Source organism: Macaca thibetana, chromosome 13 (genome assembly GCF_024542745.1).
Source record: "Macaca thibetana thibetana isolate TM-01 chromosome 13, ASM2454274v1, whole genome shotgun sequence".
In the NCBI taxonomy this organism is placed as follows: Eukaryota; Metazoa; Chordata; class Mammalia; order Primates; family Cercopithecidae; genus Macaca; species Macaca thibetana.
The window spans coordinates 63,478,117-63,498,774 of NC_065590.1; the positions used below are offsets into that span (position 1 = coordinate 63,478,117).

General features: G+C 38.5%; 1 protein-coding gene across 24 annotated transcripts in view; it reads right to left on the minus strand.

Moving 5' to 3' along the window:
* The window catches only part of PLEKHH2 (pleckstrin homology, MyTH4 and FERM domain containing H2), a 124,820-nt gene that overhangs the window by 103,041 nt on the left and 1,121 nt on the right, over positions 1-20,658 (minus strand). For 21 of the 24 annotated variants that reach the window (XR_007718940.1, XR_007718939.1, XR_007718937.1 and 18 more), the window contains exon 2: positions 14,118-14,247. The exons of 1 other annotated variant lie outside the window; for it this stretch is intronic. Coding sequence is in view for 5 of the 23 variants with exons in the window: in XM_050755195.1 (XP_050611152.1) it covers positions 14,118-14,240 (123 nt within the window). In the remaining 18 variants the exon portion in view is untranslated. Of the gene's footprint in view, positions 1-14,117; positions 14,248-18,736; positions 20,083-20,658 lie in introns of those variants that run through there. 2 more of the 24 variants (XM_050755196.1, XM_050755199.1) reach the window with 2 other exon arrangements.

Below are 20,658 nucleotides of genomic sequence, written 5' to 3' on the forward strand. Positions count from 1 at the left end.
TTTCCATGGGATGTCCTCCATCAAGAGATAGAGAATATTTCCCCTTCCCTTAACACTGGGCCACGCTCTGATGGGCTTTGGTTGTTAGAGTGCTTTGTACCTTTTGAGACTGGGCCTGAAGAGATTTGCAGCTTCCACTTGCTGTTTCTTGGAGCCCTCAATCACCATGGAAAAAGATCTGGCTGCCTTGAGATCGGTTTAGCAGGGTGGCTAGGATAGTTTCCAGTTGTTTCACCACTCCCAGCTGAGGCATCAGATATGTGAGTGAAATCAAGGTGTGGCAGCGTGCGCCTGTAATCCCAACTTCTTGGAAACACCTGTAATCCCAACTACTTGGAAGGCAGAGACAGGAGGCCAGGAGACCTAGACATCCAAGTGAAATCATCTTGGATATCCAGACCCAGCTGTCCCAGCACCCGCAGTGAGTCCACCCTCCAGCTGATTTGCCAACTGAATGCAGTCACATGAGTGATCCCATTCCACGCCAAACAGAGTAAAAGAACCACCAACAGAATCACGAACAAATAAAATGATTGTTAATTGAAGCCACTAAGGATTTTTTGTTTTGTTTTGTTTGTTTGTTTGTTTTTTGACATGGAGTTTCCCTCTTGTTGCTCAGGATAGAATGCAGTGGCATGATCTCGGCTCACTGCAACCTCTGCCTCCTGGGCTCAAGCGATTCTCCTGCCTCAGCCTCCCAAGTAGCTGGGATTACAGGTACTTGCCACCATGCCTGGCTAATTCTTTGTATTTTTAGTAGAGACAGGGTTTCACCATGTTCGCCAGGCTGGTCTCAAACTCCTGACCTCAGGTGATCCACCCGCCTCAGCCTTCCGCAGTGCTGGGATTATGGGCGTGAGCTACCGCACCCAGCCCACTACAGTTTTCTTTAATGGACAAAAATTGTATATATTTATTGTGTACAACACGATGTTTTTAAATATGTATACATCGTGGAATGGCTAAATCAATAAAGCTGCTAAGTTTTGAAGTAGTTTTTTATGCAGCAATAGATAACCCCAAGGTTACCCTGTTATGTGTCGACCTGTAAAGATAATCCTCTGACTATTCCTGTGATCATCTATCTGGTCATCATTCCACTGGAAGCCACTCTCATTTTGACATGCAGCTTCTAGGAATATCTTCTCTTAGCTCTCAGTCCTTGGATGTGAAATGGAGAAATTCAGTGTCTCAGCTTCAAGAAGTATACTCAAGAAGTATACTCATAAAAAGTACAGAGCGGCCGGACGCAGTGGCTCACGCCTATAATCCTAGCACTTTGGAAGGCCGAGGTGGGAGGATCACGAGATCAGGAGATCGATACTATCCTGGCTAACACGGTGAAACCCCATCTCTACTAAAAAACCGCAAAAAAATTCGCTGTGTGTGGTGGCGGGCGCCTGTAGTCCCAGCTACTCACGAGGCTGAGGCAGGAGAATGGCCCCGGGAGGTGGAGCTTTCAGTGAGCAGAGATCGCGCCGCTGCACTCCAGCCTGGGCGACAGAGCGAGACTCCATCTCAAAAAAAAAAAAAAAAAAAAAAAGTACAGAGCTTTTCCTAACTTTCCATTCCACAAACTATATAAACATATGCCAAAAATAAATGTATTACACAGATTTGTTTTCAAGTAAAAAAAAAAAAAAAAAAAAAAAGTCCATTTAAATCGTTAAGATAGGCTGGGCACAGTGACTCATGCCCACAATCCCAGCACTTTGGGAGGCTGAGGCGGGCAGATCACTTGCGGTCAGGAGTTTGAGACCGGCCTGGCCAACATGGCAAAATTCCATCTCTACAAAAAATACAAAAATTAGCCGACATGGTGGCACACGCCTATAGTTCCAGCTACTCAGGAGGCTGAGGCATGAGAATCACTTGAACCCAGGAGGCGGAGGTTGCAGTGCGCCCATATCATGCCACTGCACTCCAGCCTGGGCAATACAGCGAGACTCTATCCCCCACCCCCCAAAAAAAAACAAAAAAAAATCACTAAGATACATTCCAAATTAAATAGATGATAAAGTATTAATGGTACAATGGTAAGTTAACCTTCAGAGAAAGATTTTTCTGAACAAAGAATGTGTATTTTTTCCTTTTCATGAAAATGCATCTAATATTACAAATTAAAAGTCTGCTCCTGTTGCAAAGCTCAAGAGGTTGTTGAGGGCTGAATTACTCTCCAAGACGAAAAATCTCATTCAGTTGTAATAATCATCCTACTCCAAGTGTTATTTCCAACCCGTCTCCACACCACCTTAGGCTTTCAAAGTAGGTCGTTTTGTGGCAATGTTGGAAAAACCACTAGTTTTCTCTAGGACAAGGTGAGGCATCTGAAGTCTTTCTGGTTACCTGCCATTTTACGGTTTCTAATGGATTCACATAGCATTTAGCATCTTCCATTGTCCATCAAAGATACATAATTACCTACATTTCAAGAGTTTCCTGAAAGTTTAAATTGAAGGTGCTGGTTTATGTTCTAGAAAATGCCTAGTTTCTAAAGTGTTATCTAAAGAAAAATCAATCCCAGCTATTGTAAGGATTTCAGCAGTTCCTGGTTTTGATACCTTGCTCTCCACTGCTCTTGATTTCCTCACCTTTCCTTCACCAAATCCCCCACCACTACACTACCCTATACAGATTTGTTTTTTAATCATCCCCCACGTTTCCTTGCCGCATTCCAGTTTGAAGTTCTATTATAATGTTATAAAGTATTTGTGCGAGCCTTTTCCCCCCCCCCCCGCAGGCATCATATCATAGCACTGCAGCCCGGAACTTCCGGGTTCAGGCGATCCTCTTGCCTCAGCCTCCCGAGTAGATGGGGCTACAGGTGTGCACACCACACCTGGCTAATTTTGATTTCTTTATTTTAATTTTTTTGAGACAGAGCCTCACTCTGTTGCCAGGCTAGAGTGCAGTGGCATGATCTTGGCTGGCTCACTGCAACCTCCATCTCCCAGGTTCAAGCAATTCCCCCACCTCAGCCTCCTGAGTAGCTGGGACTACTGGCATGTGCCACTACACCTGACTAATTTTTGTATTTTTAGTAGAGACAGGGTTTTGCCATGTTGTCCAGGCTAGTCTCGAACTCCTGACCTCAAGTGATCTGCCCACCTCAGCTTCCCAAAGTGCTGGGATTACAGGCGTGAGCCACCACGCCCAGCCTATTTTTTAATTTTTTGGTAGAGATGGGGGGGGATCTTACTATGTTGCCCAGGCTGGTCTTGAACTCTTGGCCTTGAGCAATCATCCCACCTTGGCCTTCCAAAGCACTTGGATTATAGACACGAGCCACTGTGCCAGTCAATGCTGGCAACTAAAAAAAAAAAAAAAAAAAGTTAAGGGGACAAGAGTTTTAAGTGGTTACACTTAACAGAAATTCAGTGTATAACAGTCATCATCTGGCCGGGCGCGGTGGCTCACGCCTGTAATCACAGCACATTGGGAGGCCAAGGCAGGCGGATCACGAGGTTAGGAAATCGAGACTATCCTGACTAAGACGGTGAAACCCCGTCTCTACTAAAAATATAAAAAATTAGCCAGGCATGGTGGCGGGCACCTGTAGTCCCAGCTACTCGGGAGGCTGAGGCAGGAGAATGGTGTGAACACGGGAGGCAGAGCTTGCAGTGAACCGAGATCACGCCACTGCACTCCAGCCTGGGCGACACAGTGAGACTCAGTCTCAAAAAAAAAAAAGAAAAAGTCATCATCTCTGTTAATTCCTAGACTGGTATAAATTTTGTTGCTATTCTGATTGCTGTTTTCATCTCTATTATGCTTTTTTAAAGTCAGTTGCTATTGGCATATAGAAATGTGGTTTGTTTTTGTTTTTTGTTTTGAGCATGCCAATCTTATATGCAGGAGGCAAAAGCCGCAGTGAGATGAGATTGCGCGCCACTGCACTCCAGCCTGGACAAAAGCAAGACTCTGCCTCAAAAAAAAAAAAAAAAAAGAAAGAAAGAAAGAAAAGAAAAAAGAAAAAGAAATTCAATCTAGAGCTTCCAAAAATGCCAGGAGGGAAGAAGGATGGAAACAGGGAGAGATAAAGAAAACTTGATCAACATGACATACAGAAAATAGAATGCATTTATTTTGATTTCAGATATATTTAAAGATATTATTTCCATAGTTGGATAAAGAAATCTGGCTACACACTATTTAAAAGAGCATAATTTTGCCAGGCATGGTAGCTCACGCCTGTGATCTCAGCACTTTGCAAGGCCAAAGCAGGCAGATGGCTTGAGCTCACAAGTTCGAGACAAGTCTGGCCAATATGGCAAATTCCCATCTCTACCAAAAAAAACAAAAACCAATACAAAGATTAACTGGGCATGGTGGTATGCACTTACAGTCCCAGCTACTCAAGAGGCTGAGGTAGGAGGATAGCTTGAGCTTGGAGAGGCAGAGGTTGCAGTGAGCTGAGATCTCACCACTGCACTCCAGCCTGGGTGGTAGAGCTAGTCCTTGTCTCAAAAAACCAAAAAGCATATTTAAAACATTTCACTATGAGGTTGAAATTAAAGAGATAGAAAAATAGACCCAAATATTAATTTAAAACAATATTAAAACCAGACAAAACTAGCAATAAAGAGAATCAATAATTATAAATGAAGTAATTCATCAAGAAGATATAACAATCCTGATCCCAAGCACATCTAACATCAAAATATATGTGGCAAATGCTTTGTGACGCATTCTGAAAACTCACAATTGTTATTTTGTTTAGATAATTATTTCCATGGAAACATCCTATTAACATTTCCCCTGAGAAAACTAAACAAGCCCATTTACTTCGCAACTGGATTTACTTTGTGTTTGTTTTTATGTTTCTCAAAGCCTTACTGAATAACATAAAGAAGGCCGGGCGCGGTGGCTCATGCCTGAAATCCCAGCACTTGGGAGGCCAAGGCAGGCAGATCACAAGGTTAAGAGATCATGACCATCCTGGCCAACATGGTGAAACTCCATCTCTACTAAAAATACAAAAAAATTAGCTGGATGTGGTGGTGCACACCTGTAGTCCCAGCTACTCAGGAGGCTCAACTGGCTCCCCTCTCTGCCTGGGCACAGCTGACTTCTTGGGGAGACCCCTCAACTTTCTCCCCTATAGAATCTCCTGTTTCCTGTATCCCATGCCTTCCTTGTTCTTGGTTTACTTCCTCCTTTTAATAAAGCACTCCCTTTGGGGAGTCCTCAGAGAAGTTACATGGGACCTTGAATGTCTTCAAAATATCTTCATTCTACCTTCAAATAAAATTCATAATTGGCCTCGGTACAGAATTCTGGGTTTGATATAATTTTCCTTCAGAATTTTGAAGACATTGTTTCATTATCCTCTAATCTCTAGTGGTGCATTTGAAAGGTCTGAAGCCATTTCAATTCCTGAGGCTTTGTATGTGACCTGTTTTTTCTCTCTGAAAGCTTTGCAGAATCTTTTCTTTGATCTCTATATTCTAAACGTTCATTATGATGTACCTTGAGGTGGAAATTATGTTAATCTGTTATGGTAGGTGCTTGATAGACACTTTCAACTTGGAATCTTGTATGCTTCAATTCTAGGAAACTTTCTTGTATTGTTTCATTTATTTTCTCCCCTCTAGTCTTCCTATTACTTGGATCTTGGACATATTGAACTGGACCTCTAAATTTCTCATCTTTTCTCTCCTGTTTTCCATCTCTTTAGTGTTTTGCTTTACTTCCCAGGAACTTTCCCTAAGTTTATATTTCAACCATGCTCTTAAGTTTGCCATTTTTTTCTACGATGTTTTTGGTTTTCTAAAAGCCCTTATTTATTCTCTGAATACTCCCTGTTTCATGGATGCACTATCCTTTCCTTTCTCTCTGAGAATATTCAATGATAGAGTTTTGCTCATTTTGTTTTGCTTACTTTTCCCCATATAGGCAATGCTGGTTTTTTCTGATTGTGCCCTATCTTTCATGGTAGAGGCTTTCTTCAGATGTCCAGTCACCCATGATGTGCTACTTAGGTTAAAAAGCTGACTAAAAACTTCAGGATGCTCCCTGATGGGAAACTACTGATGTCAGCATCCCTGTTTCTTTCCTCCTGGACTCATGGAGTCCCTAGAGACTTCTATCTCCTCCTGTAGAATAAAGGGTGGCTGCTAGCATTTTAGGAGCCAAGTGGGATAAAGGAGGTTGGGGGTGAAGGGTCAGCTTACCATTAAATATGCATACAGTCAATTAATCCCCCTATTTTTAGTGTAGCAGAGTTCTGGGTAGCATAGCCTAGAATAAGGCTTGGAGAATAAGTCTTGAGCTTCTCCTCCTAAGGGCCAAATGCCCTGCAGAGCCCTGCAAAGACCTAGAGGTGGAGTGATATGTCGGACTGAAAACAGTAGGTATTAATGGAAAAATCTGTGGCCCTTAGAGTCAACTAATTCCTTGAAACCTTCTCTCTTTTCCCCATCTGCCAAATGTCTAGCAGCTAAGCATTTACTTCCTGCTAAAAAAATGGAAAAGTTCTTCTCTTACGAAATTGAATAAATGAACTGGAGTGCACTAGTCCAACAGCTATGCCATCTATGAGCTCACCGCCCAGCAGGTACTCTCCCACCCACTCACACTAAAGAAAAGATTGACTGCTAACCAGCAACTGACCAGTTATACATAACTGCCACTTTGCAGGTGTCCTATTCTTAAATATAAATAGACCACTAAAAATCATCAGGCATTTGAGAAAAGTTTGCAACCTGAAAAGTAATTACAAACATAAAAACAGGAAAATAATCCTAGGAGAAAGAAAGATAATTCAGGGAATAGAAGATAACTTTTTAAAAATTCAAATTAGTGTTTAGGAACCAGGAACTTTCAAATACACTATTTCACAGCTATGCTGTGAGACAGGAATTGTTATTCCCATTACAGAGATTAGAAAATTGATGTTCAGAATGAACATGCCTTGTACATGGCTGGGATTTCAGTCTTCATGTTCTGATTCCCTAATGCCCTTTTAGTTGAACCACAGGTGCTATAGAATTTATAAGCCAGATGCACACAGTGTATAGTGATACAGAACTATATGAAAATCAGAGTCCCAAATAAAAAAAAAAAGCACACACACACACATACAAAATCTTAGCTGAAAAGCATTTGTCTTGATTTCTGTCCTTTGTCTGCTATTCGTTCAGCCTAGAAATCTTCTATCTGTAACTTAAAGGCATAACATTCATAACAGGAACAATGCAAGTTACATGTGATCAGGGAAGTTATCACAGAAAGAAACAAAGGGATAGAGATATAACCAAGAGAAGCTAAATTTGAGATTTAAGGGACGGGTGTGGTGGTTCACACCTGTAATCCCAGAACTTTGGGAGGCCAAGGTGGGTAGATCGCAAGGTCAGGAGTTCAAGACCAGCTTGGCCAAAACAGTGAAACCCTGTCTCTACGTAAATACAAAAATTAGCCAGGCACAGTGGTGGGCACCGGTAATCCCAGCTACTTGGGAGGCTGAGGCAGGAGAACCACTTGAACCTGGGACGCAGAGGTTGCAGTGAGCCGAGATAGCGCCACTGCACTCTAGCCTGGGCAACAGAGCAAGAATCCATGTCAAAAAAAAAAGAAAAGAAAAGAAAAAAGAAATCTGAGATTCTAACAGAATTCTGCCACTGCCTAGAAAAAACTAAGTGCTCTCTCTCCAGATGTACTTATACAACAATGGTTGAGGAAGGCATAATGAATACATATAACAGAAACTCAATGTTTACTGAACAAAATGAATGAATGAACGAATGAATGAAAAGATTTTAACTCCAAAAAATTATGATGTGTGGATAAACTTTGATAAAGGGTAATCACTACATTTTCACAATCTATGTTACAGATTATAAATTCTGAACACTTCACATTGTATTAATGTAAATATACATTAGGTATATCCAATAAAACTTAGATTATTTTAAAACCAGTTTAAATATAAGAGTAGTATGAAAGGCAATGCTGACTGGGCGCAGTGGCTCACGCCTGTAATCCCAGCACTTTGGGAGCCCAACGTGGGCAGATCACGAGGTCAGGAGTTTGAGACCAGCCTGGCCAACATAGTGAAACCCTGTCTCTACTAAAAATACAAAAAATTAGCCAGGCATGGTGCTGCAAGCCTGCAGTCCCAGCTACTTGGGGGGCTGAGGCAGGAGAATCGCTTGAACCCGGGAGGCAGACGCTGCAGTGAGTCGAGATCGCACCACTGCACTCCAGTTTGGGCGACAGAGTGAGACTTCATCTCAAAAAAAAAAAAAAGAAGAAAAAGAAAAGAAGAAAGGTAATGCTTTGTTTTTGAGTGATTGTTTCTATTAATATAATCATTCATGCTGGACAATAACTTTGCAAAATACTCAAAAAAGCAACGCAGACAATATTCATGTAAGTTTATACTTTCACAATAGAGAATATGATATAACCCTTGGGCCAATTCCATAGCCAATCTATCTTAAGTCAGTAAAAGAAACCTGAAATGGCCGGGCACAGTGGCTCACACCTGTAATCCCAGCACTTTGGGAGGCCAAGGTGAGCAGATCAGTTAAGGTCAGGAGTTTGAGACCAGCCTGGCCAACAATGGTGAAACCCCTTCTCTACTAAAAAGACAAAAATTAGCTGGGCATGGTGGTGCATGCCTGTGGTCCCAGCTACTCGGGAGGCTGAGGCAGGAGGATCACTTGAACCCGGGGGCAGAAGGTACCACTGCACTCCAGCCTGGGCGACAAAGCAAAACTCCGTCTCAAAAAAAAAAAAAAAAGAAAAAGAAAAGAAAAGAAAAGAAAGGAAGAAAAGAAAAAGAAAAAAAAAGAAAAACAAACCTGAAATGATCTATTGTCCCATATCAGGCTTTGGACAAAAATAAGTATTTTATGAACAGGCCAATTATGTAATAACAAAATGAAGCAGCAAATTCTAAGCCTAGTGCTTAATTTACTACTACAGAAGTACCCTCTGTAGCCAAAGTGAACTTAGCAACAAGTGGCAGAGGGAAATTTGCCATTGAGCCTGTATTCTTACAGAGCATCTCACTGTTAAAGGGATCATACACAAATAAATTTGTTTAATGGATTGGTTAATTTAGGTGGAATCCTGTAGGATCTTCACATCCACTGATGTGGACAGCAGTTCCCTGCCACGTGTCTCTCTTCCTGTCTTTTCCCCCACAGACCCCGTGAAACATTCTACCACCAAACATTATTTTATGTTTTTATAATAAATATCTTCAACCAGTAACCAAAGATGTGACATTTAAATTAGCCTGTACAGTCTCATTGTTAGTATATGTAGAATTTCCATTAGACACTGTGAAACATTAGGCAAGCCAGTAGAGTAACTGAGGGAATGTATAATTTAAATAGGTTAATCATGATATTGTACTGGATTGTTGGGTAAAAGCATATGCTATGCTGTCCAAGGACTCCTTATTCCTGTGACACAATCCAAGGCTGCTTCAAGGGGATCACAATCACAAAAGAAATGCCAAGTGGCAGGAAATTCCAAATGGCAATGCCGCATCAGGTAGAGGTAGCATGAGGTTATGCGAGCCATGCTGATGTCCAAAAGGAAAATTCTTCATATTTTTCTCCCTTTCCTTTTCACTGAAAATCTAACTCATAGGAAATAACATTTCACTTCAACTTACAAAGAAACTTTCCCTTTTCCCTCCCTGACTCAGAAAACTAACTAGTAATATTGTAAAGTAGGAAAACTACTTAAATCTCAGCTTCCCTGAAGAGTTTATATTTGGCATACTAGGGATATTTCCAACACCATTCCTTAAATTCCTCTAAAGACCTCTCCCACTTACAGCAGCATTTGCCCAAGACTTCAATAAGGCCTTTTTCTTCACAAGCTTCAATGTTCTAAGTTACTTGGAAACTGTGATGAAAAAAATAGGTGCAAAACAACTTTTCTAAAAGATCCCATGTATTCTCCAACTTCATCTCCAAAAATATAGGGCATATATAATTGAAATTCATCTCTAATCATAAAAACACCTAGATCATCTCACATATTTTTCCGTAAAAAATTCAGAAATACATCTGCTATAAATATGTAATTACATTTAAGGCCAGGCATGGTGGCTCATGCCTGTAATCCCAGCACTTTGGGAGGCCGAGATGGGTAGATCACTTGAGGTCAAGAGTTCAGGACCAGCCTGGCCAACATGGTGAAACCCCGTCTCTAACAAAAATACAAAATTAGCCTGATGTGGTGACCCGTGCCTGTAATGCCAGCTACTTGGGAGGCTGAGGTGGGAGAATTACTTGAATCCAGGAGGTGGAAGTTGCAGTGAGCCGAGATTGCACCACTACACTCCAGCCTGGGCAACAGAGTGAGACCCTGTCTCTCTCTCACACACACACACACACACACACACAAATGTAATTACATTTAGGTCACCTCCCCATTCACTTAACCAGTGTGTCCATTCAGAAAGACACAGGAAAAAAAGCCAGGCACGGTGGCTCACGCCTATAATCCCAGCACTTTGGGAGGCCAAGGTGGGCGGATCACGAGGTCAGGAGTTCAAGACCATCCTGGCCAATATGGTGAAACCCCGTCTCTACTAAAAACACAAAAATTAGCCAGGCGTGGTGGTATGTGCCTGTAGTCCCAGCTACTCATTAGGCTGAGGCAGAAGAATCACTTGAACCTGGGAGGTAGAGGTTGCAGTGAGCTGAGATCATGCCACTGCACTCCAGCCTGAGCAACAGAGCAAGACTCCATTTCAAAAAACCAAACCAAACAAAACCAAAAAACAGAAAGACATAGGAAAATAATAATGAGTTACTTCTATGTGCCAGACACTCTACTAGCTACATCACAAGTCTGAAAGATCTACAGTCTAACGGCAGCTCTGCTTTTTGTTAGCTGTGTGATATTGGGCATGCTACTCAATTACTCTCAGCCTTAATATTAATTCTCTGGATTGAGGATAATAACAATCACCTCATAGGGTTCCTGTGGAGTTTAAACTAGTTGATGGTTGCAGTAAAGACTTAGGAACCATATTTGGCCCCAAGGGTCAGCTTCCTATACCCATAACCAATAAAGTGGAACTAAGAACTAGAACTGTTGCAGGAAAGAGAAGCTGGCCACAATTCCTGGCAAAGAGCTAAAGAACCAAATTAGTATTCTCTCAAGAATCTTCAGCCTTGGGCCTGCATCCATTTAGGGGGAAAGTATAGAGCACTATTAGGGAGAAGCCCTGGGGCTGACTGGTGCTAACACAAAACCAAAGAGGTGGATAGGACCAGACCAGTCTCTGGAATGCAACATTTGACTCAAGTTGGCACTTAAAAGTAATGCCATGGGGTTTGCTTAAGTAATGTTATGTAAATTGTTAATATTACATACATACATACATACATACATACACACATACACACACAGGTACCTGCCCCCAAGCAGAAGTGGATTTTTATGTTGCATGGCTGAATAGAGAACAGAATGGATGAGTGAATAGATATATCAGAGAAGGCAAGGAAGGTGAAAATTAGAAAGGCCATAGAGGGTGATGGCTAAGCCTTCAGGCTTAAAAAGGCAGAATGCCTGGGTTTGAATCTTGGCTCCCTTATTCACTTTTTGGTGTGAACTCAGTCAACTTAAATAACTTTTCTATGCCTAAGTTTCCTCTTCTGTAAATGTGGATAATATTAGTAGCTACCTCGTAGGATAGTTAAAAGGATTTAAAAGTTTATATATTTAAAGCACTTAGAAGATTTCTTGGCATAGTAAGCATCAGTTTCCTAATCTATAAAATGAGCACAACAAAATGTATTACTTCACAAGTTGTTATAAGAATTAAATAAATCATACCTATATAGTGCTTATCCTATACATAATAAATCAATAAATATTAGGTATTTTCATTAAAACATGGATGGAGACCAAAATAAATTTTTAAACCTGAGAAAAATATTCATAATAGAATATAATAGAAAATGTTGTGAAAATCCTTATTCTTGTGTTGAATATATTTACTGGGAAGCCGTGAGTAACCTGGCACATTTATCTACTTTCCAATGTGTAAAACACATCAGAATAATTCCATTTCTTAGATCTGCCAAAGAATTTATGTCACAGATACAAACTACAGACCAAAAAAAAGAAAAAAGAAAATTAAAGAAAAAGAAACCACAACTAGAACAGCAATTCTGAAATAATATTCCTATCAATGCTCATTCACTGACAAAGAAAACATTTAATTTAATAGCATAAAATTAATAATAAAAAAGCTCTTTTACTTATAGAGAAATTATTGGAGATAACAACACTTGTATTATTTTTAAAATGGGCACTCATTGAGAAACTTGCTGCAATATGCTTTCTAAAGAACAGAACAAATGTTGCCAAAAAATTTAGAATTTAAAGGTTAACTAATTGGAACCCAAATAAGGTGATACCTTCTACTTAGTTCATAAGGAAGCCAAATGAGTACAGAAGTCAAGAAAACCAGGAAAATTTTGAGAGGGATTCTGTGGTCAACAGTGTCAACTGCTGAGAGGCTTAAGCAACAACTGGGAAGTGTCTATGAGGTTTAGTAACAAGGACATAATTGGTGAATCTTGACAAAAATCACTGTATGGGGCAGTTGGAGTTGTTGAAAATAACCAGATAAATCATAGTACAACATGGAAAATGATTTTCATTGAGAGAAGAGCAAAAGATAAAAGATGAGTCACTAAGTTATGTTAGAAAAAACTTCTCCAACTTGTCGATACTCAAACTGGGATTTTATAAGCTATACTTTTGCTGGAATATCAATAAATAAAGCACACTGAAGTTCAGGATTGATTCATTGATTGACTACTGAGTCATCCTTGACCCAAAGTGAGTAAGGATAACTTTAGTCTTTCACATAAAAGATGTTAAAGCCCAAAAGTTTGAGATGATATATATGCAAGCTTAGACTGAATGATGTTTCACTGAATTTTATTAGAATAATTCTGCACTAAGAGATTCTTGGCTAGCAATGAAAATAATATTTAATACCTTTTTTGGAAATATGATACATGTATCAGTCTCTATCCCTAAAGGATTATGCAGACTATTGTTTCAGAAACCACCTGTAAGTTCCTCTGATCAATTCTGAATAACCACTAATATCATTCATCCATTCATACAGACAGTGCTGTCCGATAAAAATATAATATGAGCCACAGGTGTAATTTTTAATTTTCTAATACACACATTTAAAAAGTAAAAAGAGGTAGGTAAAATTAATTTTAATATTGCCTATTTACCCAATATCCAAAATATCATTTTGACATATAATCAATATAAAAATTATTCCTGAGATATTTTACATTCTTTCTTTCATGCTAAAACTTTGAAATCCAGTATTTATTTTACTTTTGCAACACATCTCAATTCGAATTAGCCTTATTTGAAGTGTTGAACATCCATCTACATGTGGCTAGGGGCTACTGTATTGGACAGCACAGGTCTAGAATGCAAGTTCCCTGGAAATAGGAATATGGATTGTCTTGTTCACATATGTAACTGTAGTATTAAGAATGGTGTCTAACACATAATTAGCCCTCAAAGAATATTTGTTGAATGAATAAATGAACAAATCTATTGGTTTTATACACATACTTGCAAAAAGTTCCTGTAATATAAATGAAATTCTAATTACATGATTAGAAAAGCATACAATTATGTTAAACTCAGTTCTAGCCCAGGCGAGAATTTAGTAATATATACTTAGTCAACACAGATTCCTAAGTAGATACATCTTTCAAATACGGTATAAACACATTTTACTACCAATAGATAATTTTTTCTATAATCCCCTCAATGTGATTTTTATAAACATTTAGTAGATCAAAGCTGTCATACTCCTCTAATAAAATCAAATAAATTATAGCTTTCTCTCTGGAATGAATGAAGTCTACAGTCATCAAACACACACAGTCCTCACATACGCCACTAGCATTTGCAAATAAATATTTTTTGTCTTAAAGTTCAATCTACCCTAACACTGGCAAAGAATATGCCAAATACAGCTTCAAACACTTGATAAAAATTAAATCCAACCCCCAAAGTACTGAGATTATTTAATATATATGAAACAGGCCCTCAATAGCTGACATTTAATAACAAAGCTTAGGGAGAAAGCTTACCTTCTCTGCTAAGAGCTCTCGTATCTTGCTCGCTTGAACTCTAAATTTCATGAGCTGGGACTCCAGAGCTACGCATCGTTCTTTCCAATCTACTGGTCCTTCTGACTCAGAAAGCTCTGCCATATTTATTCTAAAAAAAAAACCCAAAATAACAAAAAAAAGCAAAACATTCAAATGGTACAACACAATTAACATGCAGGATAATTTGTTAAATTATCCGATGGACACATTCTAATCACTGTCTAGTGTGATCCATGTACAAGTTTTAAATTCTAAGGCGAATTCCAGAACTGGTGAGGGCTTACGGAAAGAACTTAGTGGGAAATAGGAGACTAAGGCTGGAGTCCAACTATGCTACTTAACCTTTCTAGGTCTCAGTTTAGCCAGTCCAGAAAAAGGGGCATGTTGACAGCAAACCATTATTCCTTGTGGATATGTAGTGAGGAACAAATGAAGTACTGCTATTTCTAGTAGAACAACAGACAGTATAACACCACCACATAAACACAGGGTGTTATTATTTTAGCTGTGCCTAACAGATAAGATTGTTTGAATCTATCAGCTCATAATTTACCATATTCTGAAATTTAAGGAAGTATTACAGTTTGATTCAATTGCTACAATTTACAGTTTGGATTTTTACTATAATGATTCCTTATCACCACTCTCAATTTGGCCAGGTCCAGGTTAAGTCTTTCAAGCCAGAGGTCCTTTGGCGTATTTAAGGGTAAGTTGTTGTGATCCTGACAAGTTTGCATAATTTTTATTTGACGTAAGAGAAGGCATATGAACATACAATTTGGAGTTAGCCATATGAAGTAAATCTGGAATTCATGTTTTCCATATTAACTTTCCTTTTGGAGGAGATTAATTGCAGGGAGAAGCACCGTAAGGGAGACGACAAGATGCAAGGGAATTGGTTCTAAAATTCTGAAGTGTTACTTGATTTTGGAAGCATGATGGTTTCTGGCTCTGAGATTCATAAAGCTAGTTTTAAATGTTTGGTAATATTTAATCAGGCTATTTTTAATAAGCAGCCTAATAATGTATTTCTGAATTCCTCTTGCTATGAACTGCCCTGCTATGAAATTTACATTAGGAATGGAAAGCCTCTGTTACGAAGAACTGTGACAGCAAAACTCTCAGAGCCCTGGAATGGAACTGCAGTTGAAGTATACTATTCTTTTGTTTTCTAAAAATATAACCACATTGATTTTCCCAGTATTTAGTGTAATATAGCACCCTCCCTAATCCTATACCAGTTTTTAAAAACTTTATGCTGCTAAAAACCCACTAAAAGATTATTTTCCTAGCATAAAGACTGTTTTGTACTTAAATTTTCACATTAATACTGACAATATCATTCAGTACGTGAGAAATAAATATAAGCAGAATTATTCTTAAAAGACTACAACATTTATTAAGAGCACCCCAACCTGTTAAAGCCTTCAGATGTCCCTAAATTCTAGCCTTAATTTAAAGGAAACGTATTACTGTAGAGCTGGAAGTCATTCTCTTTTCATTTCTTTGTTTTCATAGAATCCTCGCCCCATTGCTTTCTGAGGTTTTTCCTAAGGAGATTAACCTTAATAACCTTTTCCATTACCCATATTAGCATTTATGATTAATGATTCACACTGGCATTTACTAGCAATGATTTAGGAGTAGATAATGCAGTTTGTTGATCACAAACATGTTCACAGTTCTGGGGCTGCTTCATTTTTCTCCTTATTAGCTTTACAGTGAACAGGGAAAGAAAATATGGATGCAATACTAGAAAATGAAAAGTAGTCCTGAAAGGGGCATCTTTAAGTCTTGAACTATCATATAATTCCGCAGAAATGTAGGGATACTCTTCAGCTTAAGCAATAAGAGGAGTCTATTTACCCATTTGTTAATAGATTAATATTGATTAATTTTTGCTCTCCATGTAAAATAACTTGCTTATGTCCTACAGTAAAGTGTCCACAGTTTTAAAAATAACATGAAGAGTGCATATTTTTCAACAAATTGAAATCAATCAATGTAATGTACCATGTGAATAATATAAAGGACAAAAGGCTAATATTGGTCAATTTTTGCTCTACATGTAAAATAACTTGCTTACGTCCTACAGTAAAATGTCTACAGTTTTTAAAATAATATGAAGAGTGCATGTTTTTCAACAAATTGAAATCAATCAATGTAATGCACCATGTGACTAGAATAAAGAACAAAAACCCAGATGATCATTTCAATAGACACAGAAAAAAAACATTCAACAAAATCCAACACCCCTTCATGATAAAAATATTCCACAAACTACAAATAGACGGGAACTTCCTCATCCTGATAGAGGACATCTACTAAAGCCCACAGCTAACATCACACTTCCTGGTAAATGACTGACAGTTTTCTCCCTGAAATCAGGAACAAGACAAAGATGCCTTTTCTCACCACTTCTATTCAGCATTGTAACAGAGATAATAGCCAGGGCAAGACAATAAAATAAAAACCATCTAGATTGGACAGGAAGAAATAAAACTATCTCTACTTACAAATGACGTGATCACGTACATGGAAAATTCTAAGGAATCCACAAAAAACTACTAAACTATAGAGTTTAGCAAGGTTTTAGGAAATCAGATCGACATATTGTTTTTCTATACACTAGGAAGGAAAAATCCAAAAACGAAAATAAGAAAATATTCCATTTACAATAGGATCAAAACTAATAAAATATTTAGGAATGAATTTAACAAAAGAAGTGCAAGATGCGTACACTGAAAACTACAAAACATCACTGAAAGAAATTAAAGAATACCTAAATAAATGGAAGAAATTGTATATTCATGGATTGGAAGACCTAATACTGTGAAGATGGCAATACTTGCAAATGACTATACACACACAATGCAATCTCTATCAAAGTTTCAACTGCATTTTTTGCAGAAATTGACAAGTTGATCAAAATTCACCTGGAAATTCAAGGGCTGAAGAATAGACAAAACAAAATCGAAAAATTGGAGGACTCACATGTTACCATTTCTAAACTTACTACAAAGCTATACAGTAGCTTGATTACACAGTGTGGTACCTGCATAAAGATAGATATATAGATTAACAGAACAAAATTAAGTCCAGAATTAAAGCCTCACATTGATGTTTGGCAAGAGTGATAAGGTCATTCAATGGAGGAAGGAATAGTCTTTTCAACAAATGATGCTGGGACAACTGGATATCCATATGCAAAAGAATAAATGTGGACCCATATCTCATACCGTATATACAGAGTAACACAAAATGGATCACAAACTTACAGGTACCAGCCAAAGCTCTAAACCAGGGGTGTCCAATCTTTTGGCTTCCCTGGACCACTTTAGAAGAATTGTCTTGGGCCACACATAAAATACACTAACACTAATGGTAACTGATGAGCTAAAAAAAAAAAAAAAAAAAAAAATTGCAAAACAAATCTCATAATGCTTTAAGAAAGTTTACAAATTTGTGTTGGGCCACATTCAAAGCCATCCTGGGCTGCATGTGGCCTGCAGGCCACAGGTTGGACAAGCTTGCTCTAAACTCTTAGAAGAAAACAGGTATAAATCTTCATGACCTTGGATTAGGCAACAGATTCTTAGATATGACACCTAAAGCACAGGAATCAAAGAAAAAAATAGATAAATTGGACTTCATCAAAATTTTTAAACTTTTATGTTTCAAAGGACACTATCAAGAAAGTGCAAAAATAATCCACAGAATGGGACAAATAGTTGCAAATTATATATCTCAGGGATCTGTGTCTAGAATATATAAAGGACTCAGGACTCAATGATTAAAAAAAAAAAAGATAACTCAATTAAAAAATGGGCAAAGGCCTGGGCATGGTGGCTCATGCCTATAATCCCAGCACTTTGGGAGGCCGAAGCGGTTAGACTGCCTGAGCTCAGGAGTTTGAGACCAGCCTGGGCAATGTGGCAAAACCCTGTCTTTATAAAAATACAAAAAAAAAAAAAAAAAAATTAGCCAGGCATGGTGGTGCATGCCTATAGTCCCAGCTACTTGGGGGTTGAGGTGGGACGATCACTTGAGCCCAGGAGGTTGAGGCTGCAGTGAACCATGTTCACATCACTGCACTCCAGCCTGGGCGACAGAGGGAGACCCTCATCTCTAACAACAATAATAATAATAAATCAAAAATAAATAAATAGATAAAAATGGGCAAAGTATCTGAATAGACATTTCTCCAAAGAAGATAAACAAATGGCCAATAAGCACATTATTTGCTAGGAGGGAGAATGCAAATCAAAGTCACAACAACATTCCACTTCACATCAAATAGGATGTTCTAATGAAAAAGACATCTAACAAGGTTGGTGAGAATGTAGAGAAATGAGAACCCTCATATATTGTTGGTGGGAATGTAAAAATGGTACAGCTGCTTTGTAAACAGTTTTACAGTTCCTCAAAAGTTTAAACAGGCCAGCATAGTGGCTCACACCTGTAATCCCAACAGTTTGAGAGGTTGAGGTGGGAGAATTCATCTCTGAGCTCAGGAGTTCAAGACCAGACTGTGCAACATAGCAAGACCTCATCTCTATCAAAAAATTGAAAAATAAGCTGGGCGTGGGGGAGCTTACCTGTGGTCCCAGCTACTCAGGAGGCCTGGGTGGGAGGATCACTTGAGCAGTGAGCTATGATTATACACTGCACTCCAGCCTGGGTGACAGAATGAGACACCGTCTCAAAAAAAAAAAAAGTTTAAATATAAAGTTACCAAGTTATTGGAGTAACTTTATATTTGGTATACCAATAGAAAGTATTGGTAACTTTATACTTGGCATTGGAGTTGCTGGGTCATATGTCAAGGGATGGGGTCATATGCCAAGGGATGAAATACACGTCCACACCAAAACTTGTAAATAAATGTTCAGAGCAACATTATTCATAATAGCCAAAGAGTAGAAACAGCCTGTGCCCACCATCAGATGAACGAATAAAATGTGGTAGATCTGGCCAGGTGCAGTGGCTCACGCCTGTAATCCCAGCACTTTGGGAGGCCAAGGCAGGCAGATCATCTGAGGTCAGGAGTTCGAGACAAGCCTGGCCAACATGGCAAAATCCCATCTCTACTAAAAATACAAAAATTAGCTGGGCATGGTGGTGCAGGTCTATAATTCCAGCTACTAGGGAGGCTGAGACAGGAGAATCGCTTGAACCTAGGAGGCAGAAGTTGCAATGAGCCGAGATCCTGCCACTGCACTGCAGCCTGGGTAACAGAATGAGACTCTGTCTCAAAAAAAAAAAAAAAAAAAAAGTGGTATATCCATACAATGGAATATTATTCAGCCATAAAGAAGGAATATAGTACTAATACATGCTATAGTCATGAAAGAGCCTTGAAAACATTATGCTAAGTGAAAGATACCAGACACAAAAGGCCACATATTGTATGAGTCCATTTATATGAAATGTCCATAAGAGGCAAATCCAAAGGACAGAAAGTAGGTTAGTGGTTGCCAAGGGCTGTGAGGAGAAGCTAATGGAAACTGACTACAATGGATATGGGGTTTCTTTTTGGGGTGATGAAAATATTCTAGAATTAGATATTGGTGATGGCTACACAACTTTGTGAATATACCAAAACCCAGTGAACTGTATACTTTAAAAGGAAAAATCTTACAGTGTATGACTTATATTAAGATCTCAATTTTAAAAATCACGTATTTACAAATGACTAAGGAAAAAGTCGCCGTTTAAATGGATGTATACTAGGACCGCATTTACAAATTGAATGAACCATAACTTGTGGCTATCCCTGCCAAGAATTTCACCATTAACTCGAAAAATTGAGAGGTAACTGTCAACCTCAAATATGAAAAGTATCATACATATATCTTACCTAGAGCACTTTGCTATGATAATGACAAAATAAATTAATTCAAAGTTAAACATACCTATTTCTTTAGTTATGCTACTTATATATTTTATAGTGAAGTAGCAAAGCCTTAAGAATATTATTAAATTGGCATTTAACATCTACATTCCCTATTAATGGGTCATAATAAATCAAAACTGCAAATTGGTTGGATAATGGTCTGCACTGAGATCTAGACACCTGATTCCCTCATTTCATTCTGTAATTTCAGTTAGGTAACAAGTACAAAGCAACTGTTGTATTAGTGCACCATGTTGGGCCATTAAAAATTCTAATTTTAAACAATATCCACCATCCTTTTCATTACCACTAATATTATAGAACTATATAACATTGAGACTATATATGTAACTATATAACATAGCCGACTGCTAAATAAATTAAATACCACATTTAGATTCTGAACCTGAAAGGAATCTATCATGTCTAGATTCTGAAGTTGAAAGTAATCTATCTTCACTTCAGGGGACAGGAAAAAGTCTTGGTGTTCCAAATACCCCCAGTGACTTTTGGAAATATTTACTGACATAAGATAAACTGTTTACAGTTGTGGAGTGAATGCTCTTTTCTCTGAATCTCTGACTTCCTGTTTCTCTTCCAAATCCCAAAAAGGAAAGAAAAAGA